The 27,789-nt window shown below is 39.8% G+C and overlaps 1 protein-coding gene across 2 annotated transcripts in view; it reads right to left on the reverse strand.

The window, feature by feature from the left end:
* Positions 1 to 27,789, reverse strand: part of SMPX (small muscle protein X-linked) — a 44,059-nt gene that overhangs the window by 14,597 nt on the left and 1,673 nt on the right. The window contains exons 2-5 of one of the 2 annotated variants that reach the window (XM_078390444.1): positions 24,956 to 25,015; positions 18,726 to 18,809; positions 8,998 to 9,148; positions 736 to 861 (exon numbers count right to left, since the gene is read on the reverse strand). In XM_078390444.1, the coding sequence (XP_078246570.1) occupies positions 9,011 to 9,148; positions 18,726 to 18,809; positions 24,956 to 24,994 (261 nt within the window). In that variant the 5' untranslated portion in view covers positions 24,995 to 25,015 and the 3' untranslated portion in view covers positions 736 to 861; positions 8,998 to 9,010. Of the gene's footprint in view, positions 1 to 735; positions 862 to 8,997; positions 9,149 to 18,725; positions 18,810 to 24,955; positions 25,016 to 27,789 lie in introns of those variants that run through there. The other variant, XM_020789204.3, reaches the window with a different exon arrangement.

Raw genomic sequence — 27,789 nt, forward strand, 5'->3', positions numbered from 1 at the left:
GAAATACACTGCTAAATAGAGTTTTAGAAAATTACAAAAATTAAAACTAAACCACAAAATTAGAAACAAAGTCAAAAGCAAAGTGATATTAAATAAATAATCTGTTCATTTTTCTGCAGGTTTCATTGCATTTATATTTTGTGAGCTTGAAAAGACGGTTTTATTGTTAGACCAAAACCATTAAAAAAAAAAAGATATGCCACCTTAAAGACTACGTTTTAATATGAGTTTTTGTGGACATTGTGTTTATGTTTATGTTAGCCACCATGGGCTTGTTGTGATGAAAGGCAATATATAAATAAAATAAAATAAAATAAATGTTCTCTCTCTCATGTGCACACACACCTCTCATCAAAAACTGATTATGAGGAAGCCTATTAAATAAACAGAGCTTGAGTGCCTCCTTGAGGAAACAGTGATACTTGCAGCTACTTTTGAAGCTGAATTCTAGTGTATGTAAAGAAGTTATGTCAGTGCATCAAGGAAGAGAGAAGATGAAAGTGAATATACAAGATTCATTCCCACCCATTCTGGTGTCAAGCCCTACTTGTAAATTAATCTCACATCATCTACACTTCAGAACAGTGTGAGGATCTCCTTTCAGGGTTCTTTGAAATCAAGGATGTTTAAGTTGATAGACTGGAATTAAAATACTTACTTTAGACAAATTTACAGACTGGCTAATTTACCCATGAAGAGGAAAATGAATGGCAGAAAAGGGGAAAGCATTAACACAGCACCATATAAATGTTTATTCAAAAGAAAGCTACAGAAAGTTCAATGACTTGAGTTTTAGGTGAGAGTCTATGCTGGGCAGGTCTGCATCCTTGAACTTTCTCATGCGCAATTGGAGTGAAGTAACTGGAGTGAAAGGAAAAGGCCAGTAACTTGTTTCATTGTTTAAATAAATAACTGCAGAATTCACTTAAGCAGGGAGTTATTTCAGGTTTACAGAAGCCAACAACTTTAACACACTCTGCAAAGGGGAAAAATGAAACACAAACCAACAGTCTTCTGCAAACCTATTGTAAATGTATTTTTTTGAATGCTCTTACAAGAGTTGTCCCATGTGGAAGGGCAATTTGAGTCTCAAACACCAAAGCTGCAATCCAGAACAGGTCTATAAGAAAGTGTGTAGGTGATCGCGGAACAACAGAAAAGCAATTGCAAAGAAGTTGACAAGCAGATGTCCGAGCCAGCGGAGCCTAAAGGCAACACCTTGAGAACTCTTTTATTAACATAGCAAGGGTTACATCGTATGTTGTGAGAATTCATATAGGATACTGGTTACCTAATCGCCACTAGGATTGGCTGGAAAAAGTCTTTGAACTTATGATCTAACTCTAAGGGGAAAGGGCAGTATGAATAGGTTACCCCACCCACTGGCAGCTGCTGCTTCTCTGCCAGGGGAGTTTGTTCTCACTGAAATAGATAACAACTAACAGCCTTGGGCAGGAACTTCCCACAAAAGTGTGCCAAACTGAATGATCAACATGCTCCTTCTACCCTCTCATTTCTGAGTAAATTTATTTAGGATTGGGCAGTGAGATGCAGTGATATAAAATATGATTTTTTGATTTTCACAAAATTACTGGGCTGAATTAAGGTTTATGGATAATTCTACCTATTGTGTACATGAGGCAACACATGTTAAGGGAAATACCTATTTTCTGCTATTATAATATTTTCCCTCCAAGCACACAATTCCTTCAAAGATCAATCAGACTTGCAAATGATGCCTGTGTTTACCTCCCTATGGCCAATCACAAAACAGGAGTGAACTAATTTGGAAAAAAATGCAGAGTGAAGCAACCTTTAGCTAAGACAACTATACATCTTTTATCATTTCAGGAAGCATTGCTAACTGGGCCGAAGTCTCATTGAATGGGAATGCAAAAGGTTTTTACTGCTAAATAGTAGTCAAGTTCTGTCAATCTATTTGTATTATCTTTTGAACTGTCAAAGATTTTGATCAAAATCCTCTTGGGTTTTATTATGCACGGAGCTGAAGCTGAGGCAGTTGTCATGGCTGTTTGGCAAGATGCTGCTCATATAAAAGGTTGCGGAACCAAAGCCTGCTCGACATTATTGGGAAGATGTACGCCAGTCACCTACTACACCAACTCCAAGATTGGCTTCTAGATCAAGACATCCTGGGACCCGAACAAGCGGGCTTCAAGGCGGGAAAGTCCACACTAGATCACTGCCTGATCTTATCTCACATGATCTCTAAATACGCCTCACAACCCAACACCCGTCTCTATGCAGCCTTTTTAGACCTAAAAGGGGCCTTCGATTCTATCAACAGAGACATCTTATGGCTAAAGCTGGCTAGGCTGGGCATCGATAGGAGACTTCTATTCTTAATTCAAAGATTGCATGCAGGCTCCACATGCCGTATAAAAATTTCGTCGAAGGAGGCTCTTTCCAATCCCATTCTCGCCAACAGAGGAGTGAAGCAAGGCTGCGTCCTGGCTCCTACCCTGTTCAATTTATTTATTAATGACCTCGCCCCACTTCTACGCAATACCATCGGACACAGTCCCAAATTAGGCCATTTACAGATACCAATCCTACTTTACGCGGACGACATGGTCCTCCTTTCCCGTACAAGGGTTGGTCTAAAGCGGCTAATTACCTGCTGTCTTGACTATCTATCACATAACAACCTGCAACTAAACTTCGAGAAAACCAAAATCATAGTCTTCGGCAAAGCTTGGAAATCCTTCCCATGGTCCTTCCACGGGAATTCCATCCAGCAGGTCAGAGAGTTCAAGTATCTGGGTGTCTTCTTCCACTACCGACACTCCTGGACAACTCACCAACGGGCAGCAACTAAGTCTGCCAAGCTCTCAGCACAAGCCATCCTACGCTTCCATCACACCTGGGGCCACGGCTACATCCCTGCAGCCCTGCAGATCTTCAACGCGAAAACAGTCTCACAGCTCTTATACAGCGTCCCCATCTGGATGTCTTCACTACACAGCTCCGTGGAGAGAGTCCAATCTGTATTTCTATACAAAATCCTAGGCCTCCCACATTGCGTTCCATATGCTGCCCTATGTCTTGAAGGCGGTCAACAGAGAATTGAAACTAGGGCCTGGCTTAGATTCTTAAAATACTGGGTCAAAATTTGCTTTTTTTCTTCCAAGGACATCCTACTCCAAGCTCTGCTTGCTGACAGTCTGTTACCCAAAGGCCTGGCCCTATTTCTCAAAAAAATTAAGACCCTAGGGCTGTCACCAGACTCAATGGGTTCAATTCCCCCCCCCCAGCGTCTTCCAAACCATCAAAAACAGGGTCTTGGACATAGAAGGGCAAACGCTGTTTAGCGCGGCCCTGAAAGTCTGCTCCCCGCTGCACTTTCAGCTACCCCTTACCCTCGGACGCAGACCCAGTTACCTACATCATCTAGAACAGCCACAAGACCGCTGGGCATTCACCCTCGCTAGATGTAACATAGTACCATCAAGTCTAGCGCAGGGTAGGTACAAGGGCTTACCAACAGAACTGAGAGTTTGCCCATGTGGCCAGGGAAAGACTGAATCCCTGCAACACATGCTATTTTATTGTACACTGTACAAGGACATCCGTCTGTCACATCTGACGGCTTTTCTCCTCTCTCATTCCGGATGGGCAGACCTGAGGAAAATACAATACCTTCTATGTGACCTTAGTAAGGAAGTCACTCTATCCACTGCTAGATACGTCCAGGCCATTATTCAGAGACGCCGCAACATGCTTCCCCAAAACGAGGGGCTCCAATTACGATTTCCTGGCACCTCCTCTTGCCTGTAATGAATCTTTCCCCAGTATTTTATTGTGTTATTATGTTATTTATGCAGCATGCCAATAAAGGTTTCTGTTTCTGTTTCTGTTGAATGGGAATGCAAAAGGTTTTTACTGCTAAATAGTAGTCAAGTTCTGTCAATCTATTTGTATTATCTTTTGAACTGTCAAAGATTTTGATCAAAATCCTCTTGGGTTTTATTATGCACGGAGCTGAAGCTGAGGCAGTTGTCATGGCTGTTTGGCAAGATGCTGCTCATATAAAAGGTTGCGGAACCAAAACCTTGGAGAACAGCCATAGCTGCTTACATAATTTCAACCTCGTGTAATTATGATGATGAGGATACTGGTCTTCATCCTTTGGATCTTTAAGTGTAGATGAGATTGTGTATTTACATTTATTGCCTCAGTTGCTGAGAACTATGACTGGGAAATAGCTTACATAGAAAGAATTCCCCCTCTCATCCTCCTTCTTCTCCAGATGATCAAGGGGGTAAAGTAGCTAGAAATCCCTCTTCCCACACTAGTCCATTTTAGCCCATACCTCACTGTCCAGTGAATCCCGAAAGGCTTTTCAGAAGTGCCAAGAACAGGAATGGCACCAGAAGGTCACCTTCCATGAGACTATGTCTGGTCTTGATTTTGAGGAAAGAAGCCATTTATCACACTATGTGCCACTTCTTATATTTAAATCCATGCAGATAGAATTTTGTTTGATTTCAAAGAAACAGTTGGCTTGCCCGGCCCTGTGACTGAAGATAATGTCAGTTCCTATCCGTTCCTTTTCCATGCCCAACCAGAGCCCTCTTGCTGCTGGGGATGCCTTTTCTGCCCTTTTCCTTTGTATGATACAAGCTCTCATTTAGCTTTTTTGGAGCCAGTGTTACAGGCATTAAAAAGTACAGATGCAGACAAGCCACTCTCCTTCTTGTACATTTATCTGGAAAGAAAGAGAGAGTTTCCCCACTAAGTGCACTTATTCCCGTTGCTATTGTTCAAACCATCAGAACAGCTTTGAATGGTGAAGCTAGGCATAATCACAATCTGGAACAAGGATTCCACACAGGCAACAAATATGGAGAAAGATTTAATATATAAAAAAGCTGAAGTCCTGCCTTTACTTCTTGTCTAAGACAAACAACAGGCCCTTTCAAGGCAAAAGGAATACAAACACGATTCCCCAAACCCATTTCCATTCAATTCAACAATGAATGTGGCCCTGAGTTTTCCCTAGTTTAGTGTATGCTAAAGGGACGGGGGCTTACATTTCTTGTAACCTTTCCCGACAAGGCAGAGGTCCTGAGGATGGGTGCCCCCACTGTTGGCAGCTTGGGTGACTCTCTCTCATTTGGGGGGATGACCCTTGCCTCAAAGAGTGGGCTTCGCAGCTTGGGGTTCCATCTGGACCCAGCACTCACCATGGAAACGCAGGTGGCGTCAGTGGTCTGTACCCCCTTTTTCCATCTTTGGTGGATAGCCCGGCTGCGACCCTATCTCGATATGGGGGTGCTCACTACCTTGGTGCATGCGCTCGTAATCTCAAGATTAGACCACTGTAATGCACTCTACATGGGGCTACCTTTGAGGTTGATGCAGAAACTCCAAGTGGTGCAGTATGCAGCGGCCAGACTCCTTAGTGGAGTGAGAAAATACCATCATATTTCTCCTATTCTGGCCGCGCTACACTGCCTGCCCATTCAGTTCCGCATTGACTTCAAAGTCTTAATGCTTACTTATAAGGCCCTAAATGGTTTAGGGCCTCGATATTTGGTGGAACGCCTACTCCCACCAGGGTCTACCCATATCACCCGAGCGAGTCAGGAGGTGAGGCTGAGGAGCTTGATGCCGAGGGAGGCCCGGAAGGAAAAAACAAGAAACCTGGCCTTCTCGGTGGTAGCTCCTCACCTCTGGAACAATCTTTCTCCGGAGATTCATGTGGACCCTACGCTGGGTATCTTTAAAAACCAATTAAAAACATGGATGTTCATGCAGGCCTTCCCTCCAGACAATATCTGATCTTTTTCTTTCTTTTTTCTTTATTTTTATTTTATTCTCCATCTTGAAGAATTTGTCATTAAATGTAATTTTTTTTTAATTTGTGTGCTATATTTATATGTAGTTTTATGTATGTATTTGGAAGCCGCCTAGAGTGGTCGGAAGACCAGATAGGCGGGATAGTAAATAAATAAATAAATAAATAAATAAATAAATAAATAAATAAATAAATAAATAAACAAACAAACAAACAAACAAACAAACAAACAAACAAATAAACAAATAAATAAATAAAGATGCTGACCAAAATCGTACTGCTTAATGTAGTCAATTGCATTAGAGTAGACCCACTGAATCAACAAAGATTTAGTGAATCAATTCCTACATAAGCTCCATTAATTTAAATGGGCCTACTCTAACTGTAGGCATTGTTAAATTGCAGTAAGGACTGGTCCATTTGAATCAATAAATTTTTGGAGCAGTTTACCCACTAAATCCCCATTTATTCAGGGGGCCTACTCTAGTGAGGCAGTGACATGGTGGCACTGCAGGTTAAACTGCAGAAGCCTCTGTGCTGCAAGTTCAGAAGACCAGCAGTTGTAAGATCGAATTCACGCGATGGAGTGAGCGCCCGTCGCTTGTCCCAACTCCTGCCAACCTAGCAGTTCAAAAGCATGTAAATGCAAGTAGATAAATAGGTACCACCACAGCGAGAAGGTAATGGCATTCCGTGTCTAGTCGTGCTGGCCACATGACCACGGAATCTGTCTATGGACAAACGCTGGCTCTACAGCTTGGAGATGGGGACACGCCCTAGAGTTGGATTTAACTGGACTAAATGTCAAGGGGAACCTCACTCTAGTGAGATTTGCTATGCTAAGCAACAGGGTTTGGGAAAGTGTTTTTATAAGAGTAGTGTTTCCTACAATGACACAGAAGTGACAATGTGACTCCCTGCCTCACAGGTTTTAGGAAACTGAAACTTCAGTTGAACTGAATTATATCTCTAGCCACCATATTGTTATAGTTAAGGTGGCTGTATGTCCTCTTTTGGAGTAAACAGTCTTTTGTTTGAATTGCTGCCAGACATACCTCTTTTGAAGGTGTCCTCTCTAATCCAACTCTGTTTAAAACTGAAAGAATTTTAGGGGGAAACCTGTGACCTTGACATTGCCTATCAATAGTAAGAATCTGGACATCAGACTCAGGAGGCAGACAAATTACCTTGCCAGTCTTTCCCACTCAGGCAAGGTGTAATTCTTCCTAAATTATAGGGGGAAAATCTAATTCAATTCTTCAAAACACCTCTGTTTTTTGAATGTGGGATATTGTGCTTCTATATCCATGATTTAAAGAACTAGGAAACAGCCTGATGTTGTGCCTGTGTTGCCAGCAGGAAAAAGGATGCCAGGCTTTACATAGCAAAGGGCAGCCTGAATGTTAACAACACCAATGGCAGCAGTGAAGATGGTCTACAAACATTCACAAAGTGACACCAAGCAAGGAGAAATCCCTGACCCCTTTTTCTATCAGTTATCCCCCTGGAGGACATAAGAGGTTTCATACCAACAGGTGCAATGCAATCAATAAAAACAAGCTCAAGTGAAATTGTACTCAAAGTACTTAAGAGATTTTAAAAGCAACACAGTGAAAGAATATCTTAAGACTGTTCTTCAGCGCAGGTAGCCTCCTATCAGGTGTCATGGGAACATTACAAAAGGGAGTGATGGAGGCAAAGCATGTAAGAAATAAATTGGTCTGATCACTGGGTTGAAGTCTTGATATTTGAAATCACTTTGTCAGTCTAATTGGTCATAATTTATGCAGCTTTATCAAATCTAAGAGAAATGTGAGTAGAGAGAAGAGCTGTACTCTGCATTCTTGGGAACAATTAGCCTTTCATTTCGTGAAGGAATGTGGAGGACTCCTTGGGCTGAGAAGTGTGTGCAGTTTCTAAGGTTAATTATTTGCATTATTTATCACTGCTTTCTCTCAGCCGTGCCTGTTGCCATAATACCTTGACTTCAGTTCTGTGGATCAAAGTGATCACACAATGTCCATGTACAGAGAATAAGTAGCACAGTATAATATTCTCAGCCAGAAGTCTCTAATTACATTCTCCTTGAAGTTTCCTGTGCATTGTACTTCTTCCACTCTATCAAATTTTTGCAAAGAAAAAAAAAGACTAATCCTTTAATTGAAGCAGTGGGAGCTTATATATTGGTACAGCATGATCCTGTGGTGGAGTGGCAAGAATGATGTACCCAAGCTCTGCCTTGCCCTCTATAAAGCACCTTGAATGAACCTTTCTACAGGAACTGCAGCCGTGGTGTTTTGCTGCTCTGTGTGCCAGAATGAGAGGAAGCAGAGAAGAGAGCAGAGAATAAAATGTGTAGATCGTGACACTGCACAAAGATTATTGCTGTAGGTTTATACACAAAGTCATCACAACTGGTTGATGCCAGATCAATGAGAATCTTATATACATTATCTTCACGTTCATCATGATGTACCTCTAGCTTTCATGTTATTTCTGAATAGAAAAAAGCCAGGTGAAAGAGAATGAGGCAGCAGCTGAAATAGCTAATAAGGGAAGACAATTGCCTATTCCATTCCAAGGACAATGAGCAGCCATCCTGACCCATCACAGAAGACATCATAGTGAGAGGACATAGCATTTGAACATCCAGCTGCACCACTGGCTGGATATCGCCCATGGGTAGAAAAAATGGTGTTAGAGCATAGGAACTCTGTGTAGTACCTTGTGTAACGAAGGGACAATTTTTGCCTAGTGACTGCCTGAATTAGATCACAAGCTGCATTCTGAGGGCGAAAAAAGAGGGTTGTGATGGTCTAACATGTGGACTGAGAGGGAGCCATGGAGATTTGTCCATTTAGCTGAGTATCGATTTGTTTCAATTGCATGTGTTTTGTTGTTCTCATCTACCATTCAGTAGCATTGAGTCAGCCACACTCAGTTGATTTTGGGTGTCAAGGCCAGAACAGTCAACACCAGCTCTTTCCACTGGACTCTGGATTGAACTGGAACTAGTGTAGCTTGTGAAGCACTGTCACAAATTGATTAAAACACCCAGCCTCAGTCAGCCATCTTATAGCTGCTTTCAGAATTAACTGAAGCGTCTGGACCATCTTCAAAGGCAGGATCATGTACGTGTAACCTGTGTTTGGAACAGCACTTGATCTTGTACTTACCTTTCTATTTCTGTTACTGTTCAGCTCTTGGGACAAATTTCAGCTCACTCTTTACATTCTGGATCTCTGAGAGGTTAACAGCAGGACCTGGCAGCTTCTTGGCCCCTGGAAGGGTCTTTTTCTTTTCTTCTTCTCCTGGAGGTGGAACACTCTGAAAGAAAAAACAGTTACCGCAGAATAAAATACTGGATGCCAGTCACGATAAGGGACACAGAGGTTTGAGAGCTGAGGTTTGAGAACTGTGGCCTCTTGAAAAAGAAGAAGAATTTACTTGTTCTTTCAGAGTACTATTCTGATAGTTTACTAGCTAAAGTAACAAGATCCTTTTTGGGATGATTTCAACACTGTGAGTGTGGATAAGGAACTTGGTTGGCTGCTGTGTATTCCTGTTCATTAAAGGTTTAAGGCCCCCCATTGTGCTGCATGTCCTTTATAGGAAGAGAAAAGAATGAGAAAAATGAAAATAACATTTATCAGTGATCTGTGTCCGTGTGTGTGCGTGTGTGCGTGTGTGTGTGCGTGTGTGTGTGTGTTTTGACTTATTCTTTTCCTTTAATATTTGAAACATCTTTCTGTCCCCCACTTCACCTCTACAAAGTTAGCAGACAGAATAAAAAGCATACTAGGTGGCCATTTTAATTACTGGTATGTTTCCAGGTTTCTAAAGCTTTACAAACATTTTTGCATAAAAGGCCCTTATTCTAGTTATAGGAGCCAAGCAATTATTGGCTGCAGGTTACATAAACATTTATAGTGAGCCCATTACTGGTGGATCTTCAGAATGCTATAGTGTTTTGCAAAAATTATTGAATTAACTGGAAAATATTTTCTTTAAAACTTTTAAATAGGCTATATAGAGCTTCATGACAATTTGAAAGTAGGCTCAGATATCTAAAAATAGTATGAAATGTAAATTAATATCAGGACACACACTAACTTAGGACTTATAGAACATAATGTTAATCATACATAATGCTACAGGTAGACCACAGGAATGATCAAATTTGTTTTTGTTTAATCATTAAATTGTGTCCGACTCTTCATGACCCCATGGACCAGAGCACGCCAGGCCTTCCTGTCTTCCACTGCCTCCCAGAAGTGATCAAATACCTTTATTTAAAAGAAAAACACATTTATTCTCCTTGCAACTTTTTAGATTAAAGAGGGTGGAAACCCTGTCTTTTGGCAATACAATTGTGACTGCATTTGATCAAAGAGGAAAAGGTAGAGGAAAAGTCATCCTGTGGTATTGCATGGAGGTGACCTATTTAAAACCACTCACTGAAATACGATACCATTTTGTAACTAGATAAGTGAAACCATGGGATTGTGATGGCTGGGTCATGATCTGGAAAGATTCTACTCCAGGAACTCTTTGAAAGCTATTATTTGACTTCAGGAATATAGCTGCACATGTCAGATTCTCCTTCAGTTGAGTCCCATATATCTGAAATTAGAATTTGGCTTGATGTTTATAGAGTTAATTAGATGTCTAGTGATGGCAAGTCACTTCACACTAGCAGATCTCTAGCTGAACAGAGTGTTCCATTTTGAAATGTTCATACCTCCTACACAGTTTCCTTGTTTCTTGCCCTTTCACTCAGTTTCCATCTATATCTACCTACATTTCAACCCACTGAATTCTATATATCTACTCCAAGTATTGAGATGATATCATCTGTTTGTGTGTGTGTTTAAATAAAGCATTCTGACTAATATGCAGGACCAAGGATGCTTTCCCTTCAGCATCTGTCCAACTTCAGTATTAATAAGAAAGGAATGTCAGAACTTCATAAGATGGTAGGCTATTGCTATCTGGATAAGATATCCTGTTCCATAAACATTCTAATCCACCATGATGGGAATTCATAGTTGAAAGTATAGCTACATAAGAATGCAGCTCCTGCATAACAGGCAGGGAAAAGTACGTTCTGTCAAACAGAAACATTTAGGGGCAGGAGGGCTGAGGCATGTCTGCACCATGCTTACTTTTCTTCCAGGACTGGCTCTATCATTAAGAAGATCAAAGTGGCCACTTCAAGTGGCAGATGTTGAGGTGGAAGCAGATGTGACTTGTTGGAGGACAAAGCTTGTGGGTGATGCATGACATGCCCTATGCCTATCGCACACTGCCATCAATGGAATAGAGAGCACCTCCCCGTTGCTAAAGGGACGTGGTGGCGCTGCGGGCTAAACCGCAGAAGCCTGTGCTGCAGGGTCAGAAGACCAAGCAGTCATAAGATGGAATCCACATGACGGAGTGAGCTCCCGTCGCTTGTCCCAGCTCCCGTCAACCTAGTGGTCCGAAAGCATGCAAATGCAAGTAGATAAATAGGGACCACTTCGGTGGGAAGGTAACAGCGTTCCGTGTCTAAGTCTCACTGGCCATGTGACCACGGAAGATTGTCTTTGGACAAACGCTGGCTCTGTGGCTTGGAAACGGGGATGAGCACCGCCCCCTAGAGTCGAACACGACTGGACAAAAATTGTCAAGGGGAACCTTTACCTTTACCCCGTTGCTAATGCTGAAGTAAGATTCAACTGCAGGCCAATTGACTTTGGTACACAGAATGCAGGCATGGGGTAGGGTGAGCCCCAATTTTTCTTTTGCCTCAAACAGCAAAATTACTTCTGCAAAACTCTGTTTTCTTTCACTGGCATCCCGGAAACTTGAAAATATTTAAATTTGGGGCATATAATGCACTATATGAATACAGTATTTTTGTTTCCTGTTTTTTGAAGCGCCTGTACACATGATTACATCAGGGATCGGTATCTTTGCCATTACCAGAGAGCACTGTATTCTCAGGACAAGGGCCTGACAGTACAGCATGTAGTTTGTTGCATAATCCAACATCTTTTAGGAATAGTTAGCTTCAAAGTTTAATCGTATTAGCACCACCAAGCAATAAACACTTTGTACAGCTTGCAAATAGAATTACTAGCCTACTAGAAACTGGCAAAGGGGGGACCAACAGATCCACCACGTTGGCGGCAGCCCACTTCTCTTTTGTACTGGGCAGAGGGGGGGGCTTCCCTCCTCTACGGTCCTGCCCAGTTTCTACATGTAGGGGGAAAAAGAAAGGATGGGACATTCCACCCCACTCCCACGACAGTCCATTCAATTGCCTTCACAAGCTGCTTGTTGTTTATGGCTCGCACAAGTGCTTAAGCACACAACTGGCTTCATAGTTATGGAACATGTGATATTTGCCCTCAACACACAGGAGAAAGTAACATAATCTCAAAGTGAAGAATATGACTAATAATTAAACACACTGAAATAGTTTTCTAACCTTTTTCCTAAGGTTCAAATAAAATGCAGTAGTGTTGTGTGAGAAAAATGTGTTGGGGAGACAGACCCAGTCTTTCTCATCAGTTGGCATCCTCTGGCATATAAAATGCAATCCATTAAGTGTCTCAAATTTGCTCCTAAACCGCTGTTAGAGGAAAAAGCACACAAGTGGCTACCTGAATCCTATAAGCAGCTAAAGGTTTGGGGGGGGGGAATTATTTTTATTTTATTTTATTTTATTTTATTTATTTTATTTCAACGGTAAAGGAAAATAGCTCAGGATAACAGGGAATATATCATGCTATACATTATCACATAATTTCTGTACTTTAACATATCATTACATTAAAGACTTTTGTGACTGTTAGTTACCTATATAATTCCAACTACAGTTATTTAACTATTTTGTATTAAAATTATCACATTTGGCTTTCAGGTTATAGAACAGATCCAGTTATATATAGGGTCCCATTTTTCAGTTGCTTCTTGGATTGTTGATGATTTCCTTGCGTATGTTTATCTGAGAAACCTCTGTTATTATTCAATCTGCTTCACTCCAATAAATAAGTTTTGTTTCTGTTCACAAGTCAAGTGTTCAGACAAACGACATTTATATTGTGGATTGAGGTAATCCACTGGTGGCAGCGAGAGGAAAACATGACGTGAGCCTTTGTGAGGGAAAGAAAAGCAGAGGCCACAAGGGTGAACACAGCTTCTAATGGAGATATCCACTCTGGTATCTTTCTGCATATCTGATATTGTATCTTGTCCCAGGACCTTAATAGAGATCTTCTTATCAAATGGTTGTTAAAATATTTATGGTCTTTAGCTTTTTTGTACCCAAAAATGCATGCCAACCAAGCATCAGATCATGTCCTTCTAGCTTGAGTAGTCTATTATTCTTAAGAGTCATCCATTCCTTTATCCAGACTAATGCACAAGCTTTATAGTATGTACTCCAATCAGGAAGGCCAAACGCTCTTTGTTTGGTATCTTGCATAGCTTTAATTTTAATTCTTGGTTTTTTATTTTGCCAAATAAATTTCATCATTGAGATCTTGAAAAAAAATTCTTTAAGTTATACTGGGATAGTCTGGAAAAGAAATAGTATTATGTAAAGAATGTTCAGCTTAACTGTCGCTATTCTCCCTATAAAGGACAATTGTAGATTCTGCCATTTTTTGAGATTCTTCTGAATATCGTCTAGTAGTTTCATGTAGTTATCTTTTACTAGTGTATTAGTTTTTTAAAAAATTGTATTCCTAAATATTTAATCTTTTTCTCAACTTGGAAATCCATTTTTCCCATTAATTCCATTATTGTATCTCCTTTGATGTTCCTGACTGGTATTTTTGTTTTTCCCCTATTTACTTTCATCCCAGCTAACTCTCTAAAAGTTGCTAATATTTCCATCAATGATATTATTGATTCACTTGGTTCTTCTAATATAAAAACCAGGTCGTCCACAAATGATTGTAATTTGTATTCTTCTCCTCTTATTTTTAATCCTCTTATCAACTCATTACTTCTAATTTGATTGTTAAGCACTTCCAACATAAGGATGAAATTTGTTTTGTTCCTTTTTTGCAACTGTATTTCTTTTGTTAATTCTCCATTGATTTTTACTTTAGCACTTTGTTGTGTATAAATGGCTCTTATTAGTTTTATAAATCTTTCCCCAGCTTCTATTACTTTTAAATATTGTAGCATGAAGTTCCAATTAACATTGTCGAAAGCTTTCTCCGTGTCAAGGAAGATCATAGCTATTTGTTTTTCCATATGTGTTTCATAGTATTCTAAGGTGTTTTAATATTATTCTTATATTGTTTCTCATCTGTCTTTTTGGTAAAAAAAAAAAAAACAACAACAACCCTGATTGATCTTGGTGGATTATTTGGATTAAGTTCTTTTTCAACCTGGTTGCCAAAATTGTTGCGTATATTTTATAATCTACATTTAGAAGTGAGATCGGTCTATAATTGTTTATTTTTTTGCATGTTTTTTCTTTATGTCTCAGAGTAATCAATGCCTCTGTCCATGTTGAAGGTATTTCTTCCTTTTCTTCGATATATTCCAATAGTCTCTTACATGGTTTTAGTAATATAGCTTCTAGTGATTTGTACTATTATGCTGGCAGTCCACCTGGAGCAGGTGTCTTCCCTGTTTTTTTGTTTTTTAAAGGTTTCGACAGTCTCCCTAGATGACAGTGGTTCATTCAATAACTGAATTTGTTCTTTTGTTAACCTCATTTTACTGTGTTTTCTCAGGTATTTTTCCTCTAGATCTTTAGCTATTTCTTTTTCGGTTTATAAATTTTCATAGAAATGTTCTATAATTTTTTTACTTTCCTCCTGCTGTGATTTTTCTATTCCTGCATCATCTTTCAAGGTTTGTATTATTGATTTTTCTTTTTTTTTCTTAATTTACAAGCCAACCATCTCCCCAGTTTATTTGGGTTTTTTTTAAAAAAATTTTTTCACACTTTTTATCTTCCTTGATAACTCTTCTGTGTATAAAACATTCAGTTGATGATGTACTAATTTTATTTTCGTTTTCAGCTGTGTCAATGTTGGATTTTGTTTTAATTGTGTTTCAGATACCTTCAGAGAATCTTCCAAATCTTTATATTTTCTTTCTCTTTCTCTTCTTTGTTTTACTGTATATCTAATTGCCAATTCTTGGAAGTAGGCCTTCCCTGCCTCCCATACCATATGTATTGGAATATACTGGTGTTTCTTCTATCATATTTTGTCGAAAGAACCAATCCATTTCTTCTTTTGTATGTTTCATAAAATCTTCATTTTTCAAGAGAGATGTATTGAGTCTCCATTGGAAGGGTTTTGCTCTTGTTTCCAATTGTAATAACACAGGGCTGTGATCTGCAAAAGTATTGGGTAGAATTTCTATCTCGAGAACCTCTTTCATCAAAGTTGAGGATATCCAGCAGGCATCTATACTTGACCATGATTTATGGCTATCTGAGTAGACGGTATAGTCTCTTGTCATTGGGTATCTTGTTCTCCAAGGTCTATCAAGTTTAGTTCTTCCACCATTTGTAAAATTTTGGGGGAGATTTTCGTTTTTCTTTTCTTTTTCGTTGCTTTTTCTGATTTTGTGTCTAAGTCATTATCAAAAACCGCATTGAAGTCTCCCCTCACACAGTATTCCTCATCATTTCTATTTATCAAGATCCGTCAAAGTTCCTTAAGAAATTATGTTGATTTCTATTGGGTGCATACAAGTTTATAATCAGCGATTTCTTTGTTTCTCTCTGAATTTCTACCATTAATATTCTTCCATCTCCTGAGGAGAATACACATTTTGGATGCAGCTCTTTTCTTACAAATGTAGCTACTCCTCTTTTTTTCTTTTTATCTGCTGCTACAAATAATTTCCCTTGTTTTAGACATTTTACTAAATGTCTACCTATCTTCCTCAAGTGTGTTTCTTCTAGACAGATAATGTCTAGTTTTTGTTTTTGCAGTTGTAAAAATATTCTTTTTCGCTTCTGAGGTGAATTTAATCCATTTACATTAACTGAGATAATTTTAAATTGTTTTTTCTTCCTTTTATCCACCTTTATTTTTTTCCTAGTGCTCCTTGTTTCCATAAGTCGAGGCACCACCGTACCTTTGAGATTCAAATTGGAAAGAGAGACCTTCAGGAGCTAGCCATCTATATATAATTCAGTTTTTTCTCAGTAATAACATAAGAAATGCATATTTCTGTCTCAGTTGCCTCATTTTCCATGGCACTTGTTTGAGAACCTTTATTTCTTTGTCTTTTAAATTTTATTTATTTATTTATTTGACTTGTATGCCACCCGCACTCTGCAAGAGTCTCGACATGAGCTGCGTCTCTTGTGTCATTTTAAAAACTTTGCCTCTAATTGATCTCATTGTAAATTTAACATGTATCTCCCTCGGGAGTTTATTTCTTCTGGCAAAAGAGGAATTTACTCCAAATGCTTTATCAATAAATTGTTGAAAATACTTATTTTCCATTTGTAATTCATGTGCCAGCACAGGGCTAAGTAGCTCAACTAAGTCTTCTTGTTATTTATCCTGTTGCTCTTCCTCCCCTTGGAAAGATAATATATAAGCTGCTCTCTCCATCTCCAATGTTATGAGTCTCTTTTGATCTAGTCTTGGGCTTTTGGGACCACTTCCAGTTGTTGTTCCATCTTAGCTACTTTTATATCTGTTGATTTTAACATCTGTGCCACTTCAGCAATCTCTATTTTATTCTCAGATATTGGTTGCTGTGCCACTGAGGGTTGTGTTCCTAAAGCTTTCACTTGTATGGTTGGTTTAAATTCTCTTGAACTTGTTGAAGTCCATGTTGAAGTCAGTGTAGATTGTAGACTTTTCTGAAGTTCTTTAATTGATTCTTGTCCTATTCATTTTCCCAAAGCCTGTGATTGTGCTGGTGAGGCCTCTGGGGTTTGTGGTTTCTTTCTTTAAAGCCATTCAACTGCTATTTTCAATAGGTATATAAAATTATTCTTCTATTCGGCTATTCAAACAACAGTTCAAACTATCTGCCCATCAAGCTCATCTCACATCAAATCAACAATTTTCAAAATGTCAGCCAGTAACTAATAAACGATGCCAAATGTCTGAGTGTCTAGCAGGTTGTAGCAGTTCCTTGTTTCAACAAGTCAAGACCATCCCACTTTAATATATAATCTGGTCAGTGACGTAATTCCATGGTCAAAAAAGGAAAAAGAAAAAAAAGGAAAAGGAAAAAGACAAAAAGAGAGAAAAAGAAAACATAAAAAGAAGGGGGAAAATCAGGAGAGAAAATCAAAAAGCAAAAACAATTATAATCCACAAAATAATGTAGTTCAAAACAGTTATGTTAGAGTCTTCCAACTCAACAGGCTTTCACTTGGATAAAATAAAATAGTAGAGTAGCAATTAACTAGGTTTGTTAAACAAAAGCCAAAGAACTGGCAAAAGAATATTGCAAAAATCAGATATGAGAAATAAACAAAAATAATAAGAGTAACAAAAAATATATCAGTTCTTCCACAGTTTCACTTCTAAATTTGTAATCCACTCAGCGATCTGAAACTTTAGGTTACTCCTTTTCTCCAACTATAGTATATGGTAGACTGTCTCACTTTATTTTATTTTTATATCAACCCAGTCTTTTAATAAAAGTCAAATGGAGGGTGAATAGCAATTGTAACGTTTATAATTCAAAGAAAAAAAAAGACCAAAAACCCCCCACAAACCCCCGTGTTATAATCCAAGAGTTCAAATCCAGAAGGAACAATGAGTTATAAACCAGATAAATCCAAATGTAGCTTCAAGCACAGCCACTTCCATTTATTCAGTTAACCTGAAAAGAGTTCCTCCATTAGATGAAGCAATAAATCAGAATCAGCAGTGAAGATAAGCTTTAAGATAACTGGTAGTCGTTTGCAAACCAAGAAAGTCTAATAACAATTTTTAAGTTTCCAGAACTTTAAAGACCTTAAAGTCCAGCTGAGTCTACTTATCACCATATTTGATTTAAGGCCTCTGTCCGTCTGCTTAGTTTCACTTTCCCCTCTCCTTCACTACAGACAGACTGTGTTTGACGCTGCTTTCAGTGGGGAGATGCAAAGAGGTTCAACCACTCTTCTCTTGGCCGTGAGTACCTAAGCTGCCATCCAATTTGTTATTGTCAGTTGTAAATTGTCAGGGCTATTTCACTTACTTATAAACTTGTCAAATAATCAATCAGCCATCTTTGTTTCCCTGTAGTCCTGGGGAATTGGAGTAATCACAACTCGGAGCCATAAAAAGATGGCACCCAACTCAGTCCATGCTTCAGGGTTTCAGCGCTGCCAGATCTGCTGTCTCTTCAAACCCATCAGCTTATGTAGGCTTCTCCTAGCCTACACCTGGTCCCAGTCACACTGAGACCCCTGTACTAACTGGGAATCAGCTTTCCATTAGGGAGCTTCTCCCTGGAATGTCCGTCTTCCAGGGAGAGGCTGAAGCCCCACCTCTCCGGTTAGGGGGAAATTAAATGTGGGTTGTGGAATAGAAGGTTTTTCTATCTGTCTTTCCTCACAAGGTGGCCCAAATCCAACCTGGATCTAGTTGTGTTTGGAAAATATTTATATCAAAAGAGCCAGTCATAGACCTCCCAAATAATTCAGGATCTTTCTCTAGCTTGTTGAAGTATCATGCCCATCTGAGCTTGGAAAGATGGAGTCCTTCAGTTAGAACAGGAGTGGCAATCATGCAGTCCTCCTGATGTTGTTAGACTGAAACTCCCATCACCCTGGCCAGTAAAGTTAAAGGTGGGGGATGATGGAAGTTGTAGTCCAGCAATGTCCATAGAGCTATTGCTCCCGCATTAAGGGAGATTGTTTATCTCAATATATCTCCCCCTTAATGTCTAGTTTTTTTTCCAAGGATGAAGACCATGTCCTTACCTCATCAGTTTCAGTGAATTCTTTTCTTTTAGGTGGTTGGCCTGCCCCAGGTAAAAGTGCTCCCATTGGGATGTTGATATTCGCCTGGAAATTAGAGATCATATTTGTGTTAGTACACAATGAGAATCTGTAAGTCCCCTAACAAGGCAGGAACGGATGGGTCTCCGATTCGGAGTACTGTACAAATTTACTTCTATGTTCAATATTTCAGCTCATGTATTAAACCAGGGATTAGGAAAGTGCCCCTCCCAGACGTTTCTGTAAGCCCTTCTAGACTCTAATGAAAAAGTGTTGGCCTAAAAAAACCCAGTAGCTTAGCACTCCTCCCTAACAACTTAACCAAACGTCACCCCTCCATGAACTCTGAAGTAGATGTGCCCTCTCCTGTAGTAAAATAAGTGGTTTTTTTAAAAAAGTAGTATGATAGCCCATTCATTTTTGTTAGCAAACTCCATACTATAAAGCTTGCTCAAGTGAATTAAGAAAAGGAAGAAGCACTAAACATCAAATTGCAAATATACATTGGCTACTGGAATGTGCCAAACAACTGCAGAAGAAAATCAGTCTGCGCCTTATAGATTACAACTTTTTTCTGAGTAGGTCATGAAAAGCTGTGTATCATTCTAGAAGGAATGGATGTGCCACAAGAACTTCTGGATAGCTCAGTGATTTAGGTCTCTGGCTGGGGAGCCTGAGGTTGGGAGTTCAATTCCCCACTGTGCTTCCTTGACAGGGGCTGGACTTGATGATCCATAGAGGCCCTTACAGCTCTGCAGTTCTAAGACAATAATGATGAACATTTAGCTGCCATAAGGCATAACCTGTAATGTGGATGAGAGGTTACTATTAGGACAGAATATAGAGAATAGCTTCCAGTTGACACAAAGGTATATTTTTTCAAAGATGCATTTTTCCCATATTTGTTCAATATACATGCTGAATATATAATACTAAAAGCGGAATTAGTCTCAAAGTAGGAGTGAAAACTGATGAAAGAAATATCAGTAATTCAATGTAAGTATATAACATCATATTACTGACAGAAAACAACAATGGCTTGAAATGACTACTGATGAAGGTTGCCAAAGAAAGTGCAAAAACAAATTTATAGTTTGAACATTAAGAAAACATTAATAATAACTACAGAAGATTTACTGTCTTTCCTTATTTCCTAAGAAGAAGTAAAAAATGTTGAAGATGCAGACCGCAGTAAAGAAATGAAAAGACCGAGACTTGGAAAGGCAGCTATAAAGGAGCTAGAAAAGATCCCCAAGCATAAGCATCTGTCGTTGGAGAACAAGACCAGTGGTAGAGTATTCCTGATTACAAAGTACAGATGTAGAAGTGAGAAAATGAAGAAGGCTGACCGGGGGGGGGGGGGGGGAAGGGGCTGATTCAAAGTATGGTGTCAGAGGAAAGCTTTATGGACAAACAAGTGATTCTAAATAAATTCAATCTAGAATTCCCCCTCAGTTCTAAAATAACTAAACAGAGGCTAGTGCATCATGAGAAGGCAAGATTCACTGGAAAAGTCAAAACAAAACAAAACAAAAAACAGGAAAATTGGATGGCAGGAGGAAAAAAGGAAGCTCTAACTTGAATTGGGTCAACTCAACTGAGCCCAGCTGCTAGCAATTGGACCTTTAGGAGGCCACTAATTTATAGAGTAGCCATAAGTCATAAATGACCTGACAGTATATAACTACAATAAGCTGTTTATTAGATCCTTTATGTATAACTACATATTAAGGTATTGCTGTTTATCACATCAGGCAGATTAAGCTACATTGATTTTAATACATGTATGTGTATATGTTCGAGCTAATAGATCCACCACTGACATGGTATTCTCCCTCCGACAGCTGCAGGAGAAATGTAGGGAACAACAACAGCCACTCTTAGTGGCCTTCATAGACCTTACAAAAGCATTCGATCTGGTTAGCAGGGATGGCCTTTTTAAAATACTTCCCAAGATTGGATGTCCACCGCGTCTCCTTAACATCATCAGATCTTTCCATGAGGGAATGAAAGGCACTGTAGTTTTTGACGGCTCAACATCAGACTCCTTTGACATCCAAAGCGGAGTGAAACAGGGCTGTGTCCTCGCACCAACACTTTTTGGGATCTTTTTTGCTGTCATGCTGAAGCATGCCTTTGGAGCTGCAACCGAGGGCGTCTATCTCCGGACTAGATCAGATGGAAAGCTCTTTAATCTCTCTAGATTGAGAGCGAAGACCAGAAATGCATGCGGGACTTCCTCTTCGCATATGATGCAGCCATTGTTGCCCACTCTGCTGAAGACCTCCAACAACTCATGAATCATTTCAGCAAGGCCTGCCAAGACTTTGGACTAACAATCAGCCTGAAGAAAACACAAGTCATGGGCCAGGGCGTGGACTCACCTCCCTCTATTACCATCTCCACACAAGAATTGGAGGTTGTTCATGACTTTGTGTACCTCGGCTCAACCATCTCTGACACCCTCTCTCTAGATGTCGAGCTGGATAAATGCATTGGCAAAGCAGCCACCATGTTCTCTAGACTCACAAAGAGAGTATAGCTCAATAAGAAGCTGACGACACATACGAAGATCCAGGTTTATAGAGCCTGTGTTCTAAGCACACTCCTGTACTGCAGTGAGTCCTGGACCCTTTGTGTACGGCAGGAGAGGAAGCTGAACACCTTCCATATGCGTTGCCTCCGACGGATTTTTGGCATCACCTGGCAGGACAAAGTTCCAAACAGAGCAGTCCTAGAACAAGCTGGAATTTTCAGCATGAATACATTACTGAAACAGCGGCGTCTACGTTGGCTTGGGCACATCGTGAGAATGGCTGATGGTCGGATTCCAAAGGATCTCCTCTATGGAGAATTAGTGCAGGGAAAGCGCCCCAGAGGGAGACCACAACTGCGATACAAGGACATCTGCAAGCGAGATCTGAAGGCCTTGGAAATGGATCTCAACAGATGGGAAACCCTGACATCTGAGCATTCAGCCTGGAGGCAGGCGGTGCATCACGGCCTCTCCCAATTTGAAGAGACCCTTGTCCAGCAGGCTGAGGCAAAGAGGAAGTCACAAAGGAAGCAAAACCAGGGAGCTGGACAGGGGACAGACTGGGTTTGTCTTCAGTGTGGAAGGGACTGTCACTCTCGAATTGGCCTTTTCAGCCACACTAGGCGCTGTTCCAAGCCCTCCATACAGAGCACGCTACCATAGTCTTTCGAGACTGAAGGATGCCTAACTAATGTGTATATGTGTGTGTATATAACATTATTACAAAAGCTTTATTTGAGTACTTGCATTAGAACAAAAAAGCTAACTTGTTTTAACGACTGGTGTTTCATGTATTCTAATTAGAAAATAAAAGTTGTTTTCCTTACACAATAATGATTTTTTTTCCTGCTTGCCTTCCAGACACATGCAGTCAACTTGCCCATCTAAATCTTCACTAGGTAGGTTGCTTTGTTTGCCCAGCTACAGTAAACAGCTCAGCGGGACAAGAAATTAATAATGTATGGATCCATTTACTACTGGAAAGCAAAACATTTTCTCTCTTCAGAAACATACGGTGGTTTCATGCCTCAAACAGGGATCGTGGACAGAGAGTGCAACAGGCCAGGCTGATGCCAAAACTCTCCCCCTTTCCTCAAATGTTCAAAAGCATGCTTTTTGACAAAAAATTGAATAGTTTTGCACGGGTTATAGTGGATGAATTGGATTTCTCCACATGCAGATCTAGAAGCTTGGCACACCTGTATATATTATGACGTGTAACACCACCTTATATATGCACATCAGATACTCTAAATGGAGTTCTTGGATAAGCTGGATGCACAAGGAATGTGGCTTATATGCAGATTGAAAATTCCCTAATTTCATAAGCACCATGTTGAACATTTATATACTGGTTAGTTTCCCTCCTAAAATCCTACAATGGAATTACAGCATTTTATAGCAAAAGGTGAGATTCTACTCTGGGTTTTACATTCTTCTGCCTAATGGAAATGTTCCATTCCTTAATAAATCCTTGAATATAAGTTATCTGCAGTATACATTATCAATTGTGTCGCCACATGTGAACTGACGATGAAAGTGATTGCACATACAGGAGACTTGTGTTCACAGTGGAAGAAAATTTTCCTACATGGAATACTTGAATTTCAGTATTTGAATCATAGCTGGCTGGACAGCTCAGTGAGTTGGGTACCAGGATACAGAGCCAGAGATGTGGAGTTCAATTCCCAAATGTGCCTCCTGTGAGTAGAGCCAGCCTGTGTGGCCTTGGGCAAGCTACACAATCCCAAAGCGCCCCCAGAAGAAGGCACTAGTAAACAACTTCTGAGTACTTTGTATCTAGAAAACACAGAGAGGATTGCACGTGGCAGAATGAACTTGACAACATGCAATTATTATTACTATTATTTCAATCGGATTGTTTGTGCACTGGAAAACACACCTTGCAATTGGTCCTTCAGAATACTTATCTCCATTATATTTACTAGCTTTTTCAGTTTAAACATGAAATCATAGTTTGCTCAGTTAATAGGAACCTGGGTTTGCCATGAAACCAGAGCTTTAACTAGAGTGGAGCAACTGGGATTTTACTACTGGTGAGTATCAGGAAAACAAATAACATCTCTGAATCCTATTCACTATCTCTCTTTTTAAAGTATAGATTTTCTCTTTCTTGGGTGGACATAATATTCTCTTCTTCCTTTTCTGTGGGTGGCATAGGTGGGAGTAGGAGGGAGATCGCGCTTTTCCCCCAGGCGCCAAAAGTGCTAGTTCTGGCTTCGCACAAAATATTGCTTTTTTTGTGGGGGGGGGGGGGGGACAACAAATCAGAATCTGAAGCCATGCTTTGTTCTAAAGCACAGTGTGTGCCAACGATGGTTTGCTGTGATATCTGAACTCATGGTCAAATCACAGATTCAATTAGTGCTCTATCTCAAGAGGTTGATGTACCATGATGAGGTTGAAATTAATGAGGGTAATCCTTGACAGATGAGAAACAAGCTGCTAAACCACAACTTGCTTACTGGGTCTGAATACTGAAATCACACAGTAGTTTCTTCATCGAAAGTTAGCACAAATTATGGCTATATATTATATCTGAACACAGTGACTACGGATTGGATTCCGGGACTATTCATCCCAACAGACAAACTTGTTACAGACCACTAAATGTAACTTTACTTGGGAGAAAATCCTCAAATGGAAGATTTTGAGGCTGACCTAGAGCTAGCTTTGTGTTTTTTTCTGCACTGCTTGCTGGGAGCTTTCTTTCTGAACAGGAAGCTAGATGGAACTAGGCCTAACTCAGCCTCTGAATACTAATGGTAAACCAAACGATCTTGCAGTTGGATAGGACACAGATAGAAACAGATGGCAGTGGGATTAAATTTATGGCACTAGAACTAAACTGGTGCAAGTTCTAATCATTCAGCTTCATGTGTGTGTATACTGGTTTCTTTCCATAGATGTTTCAGTGCTATGTAGTCCAATCCTAAACATGCCTAACAGTAAGTAAAGTCATCTGATTTCAATGACATTTACTCTCTTGTAAACATGCGTACTGTAGAACTCTAGCCTAAGTGTGTAATTGTATACAAGTGTACTCAAAGGTAAGTCCTAGTAAGTTCAATAACACTTACTTCTAATAAGCGGCTATGGGACTCCACTTAGTGAGTTCAATGAAATGGGCAGCTTTTTACAGATAGCAAAAAGGAACGGCTAAGGATTTGTTTTCATTTGTCAAATTAGTGTTTTCAAATGTTTGTTTAGTCACACAATGAAGAAAATGTTAATAATGAAAAATTAATTCTGATCGATAATAAAAAAAGAAGCCGCACGATAATATTTGTATATATATGATGTTGGTGCAACCAAAGGCACATAATTTCAGTGTTTGTAAATAATGCTCATTGTCTGCATTGTGGGCAAGTCTATATTTGTGTGTGTGTGTGTGTGTGTGCGCGCGCGCACACACACACACACACACACGTGTGCATGTGTTTAGTAAAAACATTGGCTTTCTAAAACATTATTTCTTTGATGTTGCTAGTGAAAAATATAAAAATGCAAAATACATAGCCAGTTCTGAATAAATATGCATGCAGGTCAAGTGAAAGTAATAAAATTCTGGGTTAGTATTAGAAAGCCAAGTGAACTTTCTCCAAAGCCAAACTCTTCTTACTTACAAGCAGCAAAGTTATCTGCTGACTCTTACCTGAATACTTCTGACATTTGAAGCTGGCTGTTTTGACATTTTCAAGAAAGAGGCTTATTCCTGCAATAGATAAATAAGAATATTATGGGCTGCACTGACATTCTAAAGGCAAAACTTGATTAACTACAATTTAACCCATGGTTCGTCTTGACAAGTATTGATTTATCAGCTCAGATCGTCTTTCAGTCTCAGTTTCAGAGTCACTAAGCTACATCCACCGAATAGCACAAGAAAGTGAGACCATTTGAGCTTCCCTGGTGAATTTTTCATAAGCCAAAGAAGTAAGATCATTTTCACAATAGAAACGAGAAAAGAAGGCTGCAATCCTATACTCGCCAAGCTGGGAGTAAGCCCCACTGAACTAAATGCCATTTATTTCTGGGCAGACTTGTATAGGGTTACTATAGGTACAGATTATAATCAGGAAACCCTTGCATTTGGAATGTGCTTTTATGGATTAAAATGTAATTTGTGGCACTACTCAAAACAGTAAAAAAAAAAACTACATGAGCTTCTAAATAATATCATGTACCTTTTCTAGAATAAGGCAGTTTCCTGCAGTGTGAAGGTGATAAAAAGTACTTCAAAGCCTTCTAAAATGGAGTTGCTGTAATTAATACAGCAGTGGCATTCCACATGTTCAGTGCTTTCCCATTATCCAGTGGTTTAGGTCTCTGGCTGTAGAGCCAAAGGTTGGGAGTTTCTGAGAGAAGAGCCGGCTTGTGTGGCCTTGGGCAGGCTGCACAGCCCCAGGACACCCCCCAGAAGAAGGGAAAGGTAAACCACTTCTGAATATTCTCTACCTAGGAAACCCTGGAAAGGGTCACCATTGGCATCAACTTGACTGCACACAATCATTATTAATTAGTTATGGCAACATATATGTGTGTTTGTGCAGCACTACTTTCTTGGCTTAAATGTAATCTTAAATTTAGAGTTTAATAAGAATAATGTGCCATCAGAAATGAAGAACCTCAAGAAAAGGGATGACAGAGCTGTATAGGATAGCTTTTAACAGCACTAATCTTTCTTTCATGCCTGCTGACCTCATTACTGTGGGAGAAATCAGGACAACAGAATGCTGATGAGTAAAAATAGACAGCCTTCTTGGTCTATATCCCCTACTTTCCATTTAGGACAAGTACTGGCTATCAAATGCTTGAGAATATAAATATAAAAGCTATTCAATGTCTTCCTGTTTCATAGATCATATGAACAGGAAGCTAAGCAGTCACGATAAGTAGGTGATGCTTTTGTGTCCTATTGAATTCCTTCCCAGGAAAATTGCAATCCAGCCATCTGTGTAAATGCTGTAGAAGCATATCCCGAAAGGGTTGGTGCTGCTCTCTTATATCAACGTAAGTATTAAGCTGAAGGAATCGAAAAGAGATCATGCTGCACCATTTCCTGCAGACCTCCTTTGGGCCCATTGAGTCCAGGGCAAGAGATTGGGTAGAGAGACAGGAATGAGCTGAAGAAATGTCTTCAGAACCCCAGCCTGTTACAGTATTTGATGACCCAAAATTCCACCTTTCTCACCATGCTGCCAGCTGGCAGTAACAGGTGGGGATGATGGAAGTTATAGTTCAATACATTTAACAAGGAGCAGGTTGGGGAAGTTTGATTCAGAAGTTCTAGTACAAGCTCTCTTAGAACCAGAGGAACAGCAGACAAAATCTCCTCCCTGTTGGTCAAGGGTCAGCCATGTAGATCTCCTGATGCTTCTGGTCAGCAGTCCCCATCATTCCTCACCAATGGCTATGCTGCCAAGAGCTGATGGGCCAAAATCATCTGGAGCGTCACAGTTACCCCCTTCTGGAGGAGCCCTTTGTGACAGAAAGTCTGGAAGCAGCTGGTTGATATGGAGCACAGTCTCCAGGGCTTTTTCCTTCTGTTCCACAAGTGGGCAAAGTATACTCCTTCAAATATTTTAGGCGTATCCCCTCCCATCATTCCTAGCCAACACAGCTGAGCATTGTAGTCAAACAACATCTGAAGGGGTGGGTGCACTTTGTTCATGCCTTTTCTACTGTAAGACCAAAGCAGCAAAAGAGTACAGGGAAGAAAATAAACCTAGTCAATTATAGTTTACTGTTCAGCTAACCAGTGTTAACAGAACAAGATACTGAAATCTGTATTCTAACTAAGGAGCCACTGTGACAAGGACAATTCGACTTCTGGGCGTACAGACACTTTTCTCATGCCTTACCTTTTATGACCTGTATTTACTATGAAAGTTTGCAGGCAATGCCACTCCTGTTTCTCTCAGGAGCTTTTGGTAATCTTTTTTTTCCTAGTTCATATGCAAATATCCCTATGATTCCTGAGTAAAGAAATAGCAAGACATTTTAAAAAAAGAATAAAAAATGCTGTTACCTTCTTGCCCTCATCTAAAAATAAGTCCTGACAAGGGTGCAGAAGAACATGCAGCTGTCTGCAACCAAGTTACTCAATTTGGTTTAATAAATTGTTACAGAACAAGCACTTCCAGAATGTCCTTATATTAATAATGCCACTCTAGATACAGTTAAGAAAAGAAACTAGTAACATGCCATCTTTTTCTCCCTAGCACATGCATAAAACTGGCACACGTTATATAAACTGAAAGCTGTACAATCTTACCCTGCCCGCAACCTAGATAGAAATGACACCACTGGGAATCTAGGTCCTACTGAAAGCAGGAGAAGAAAAACTCCATGTTGAAACTTTACAGCTCACAATGCAATTAAAGTTCCTATCATGGCAGTTGTAACGCTGCTCAGTTTTGCCTTGGTTTTAGTTCCAAATTTTAAATGCTTATATGAAACTATTTCAAGCAAACTACAAAGAAAAGG

This window comes from Pogona vitticeps, chromosome 3 (assembly GCF_051106095.1).
Source record: "Pogona vitticeps strain Pit_001003342236 chromosome 3, PviZW2.1, whole genome shotgun sequence".
Classification (NCBI taxonomy): domain Eukaryota; kingdom Metazoa; phylum Chordata; class Lepidosauria; order Squamata; family Agamidae; genus Pogona; species Pogona vitticeps.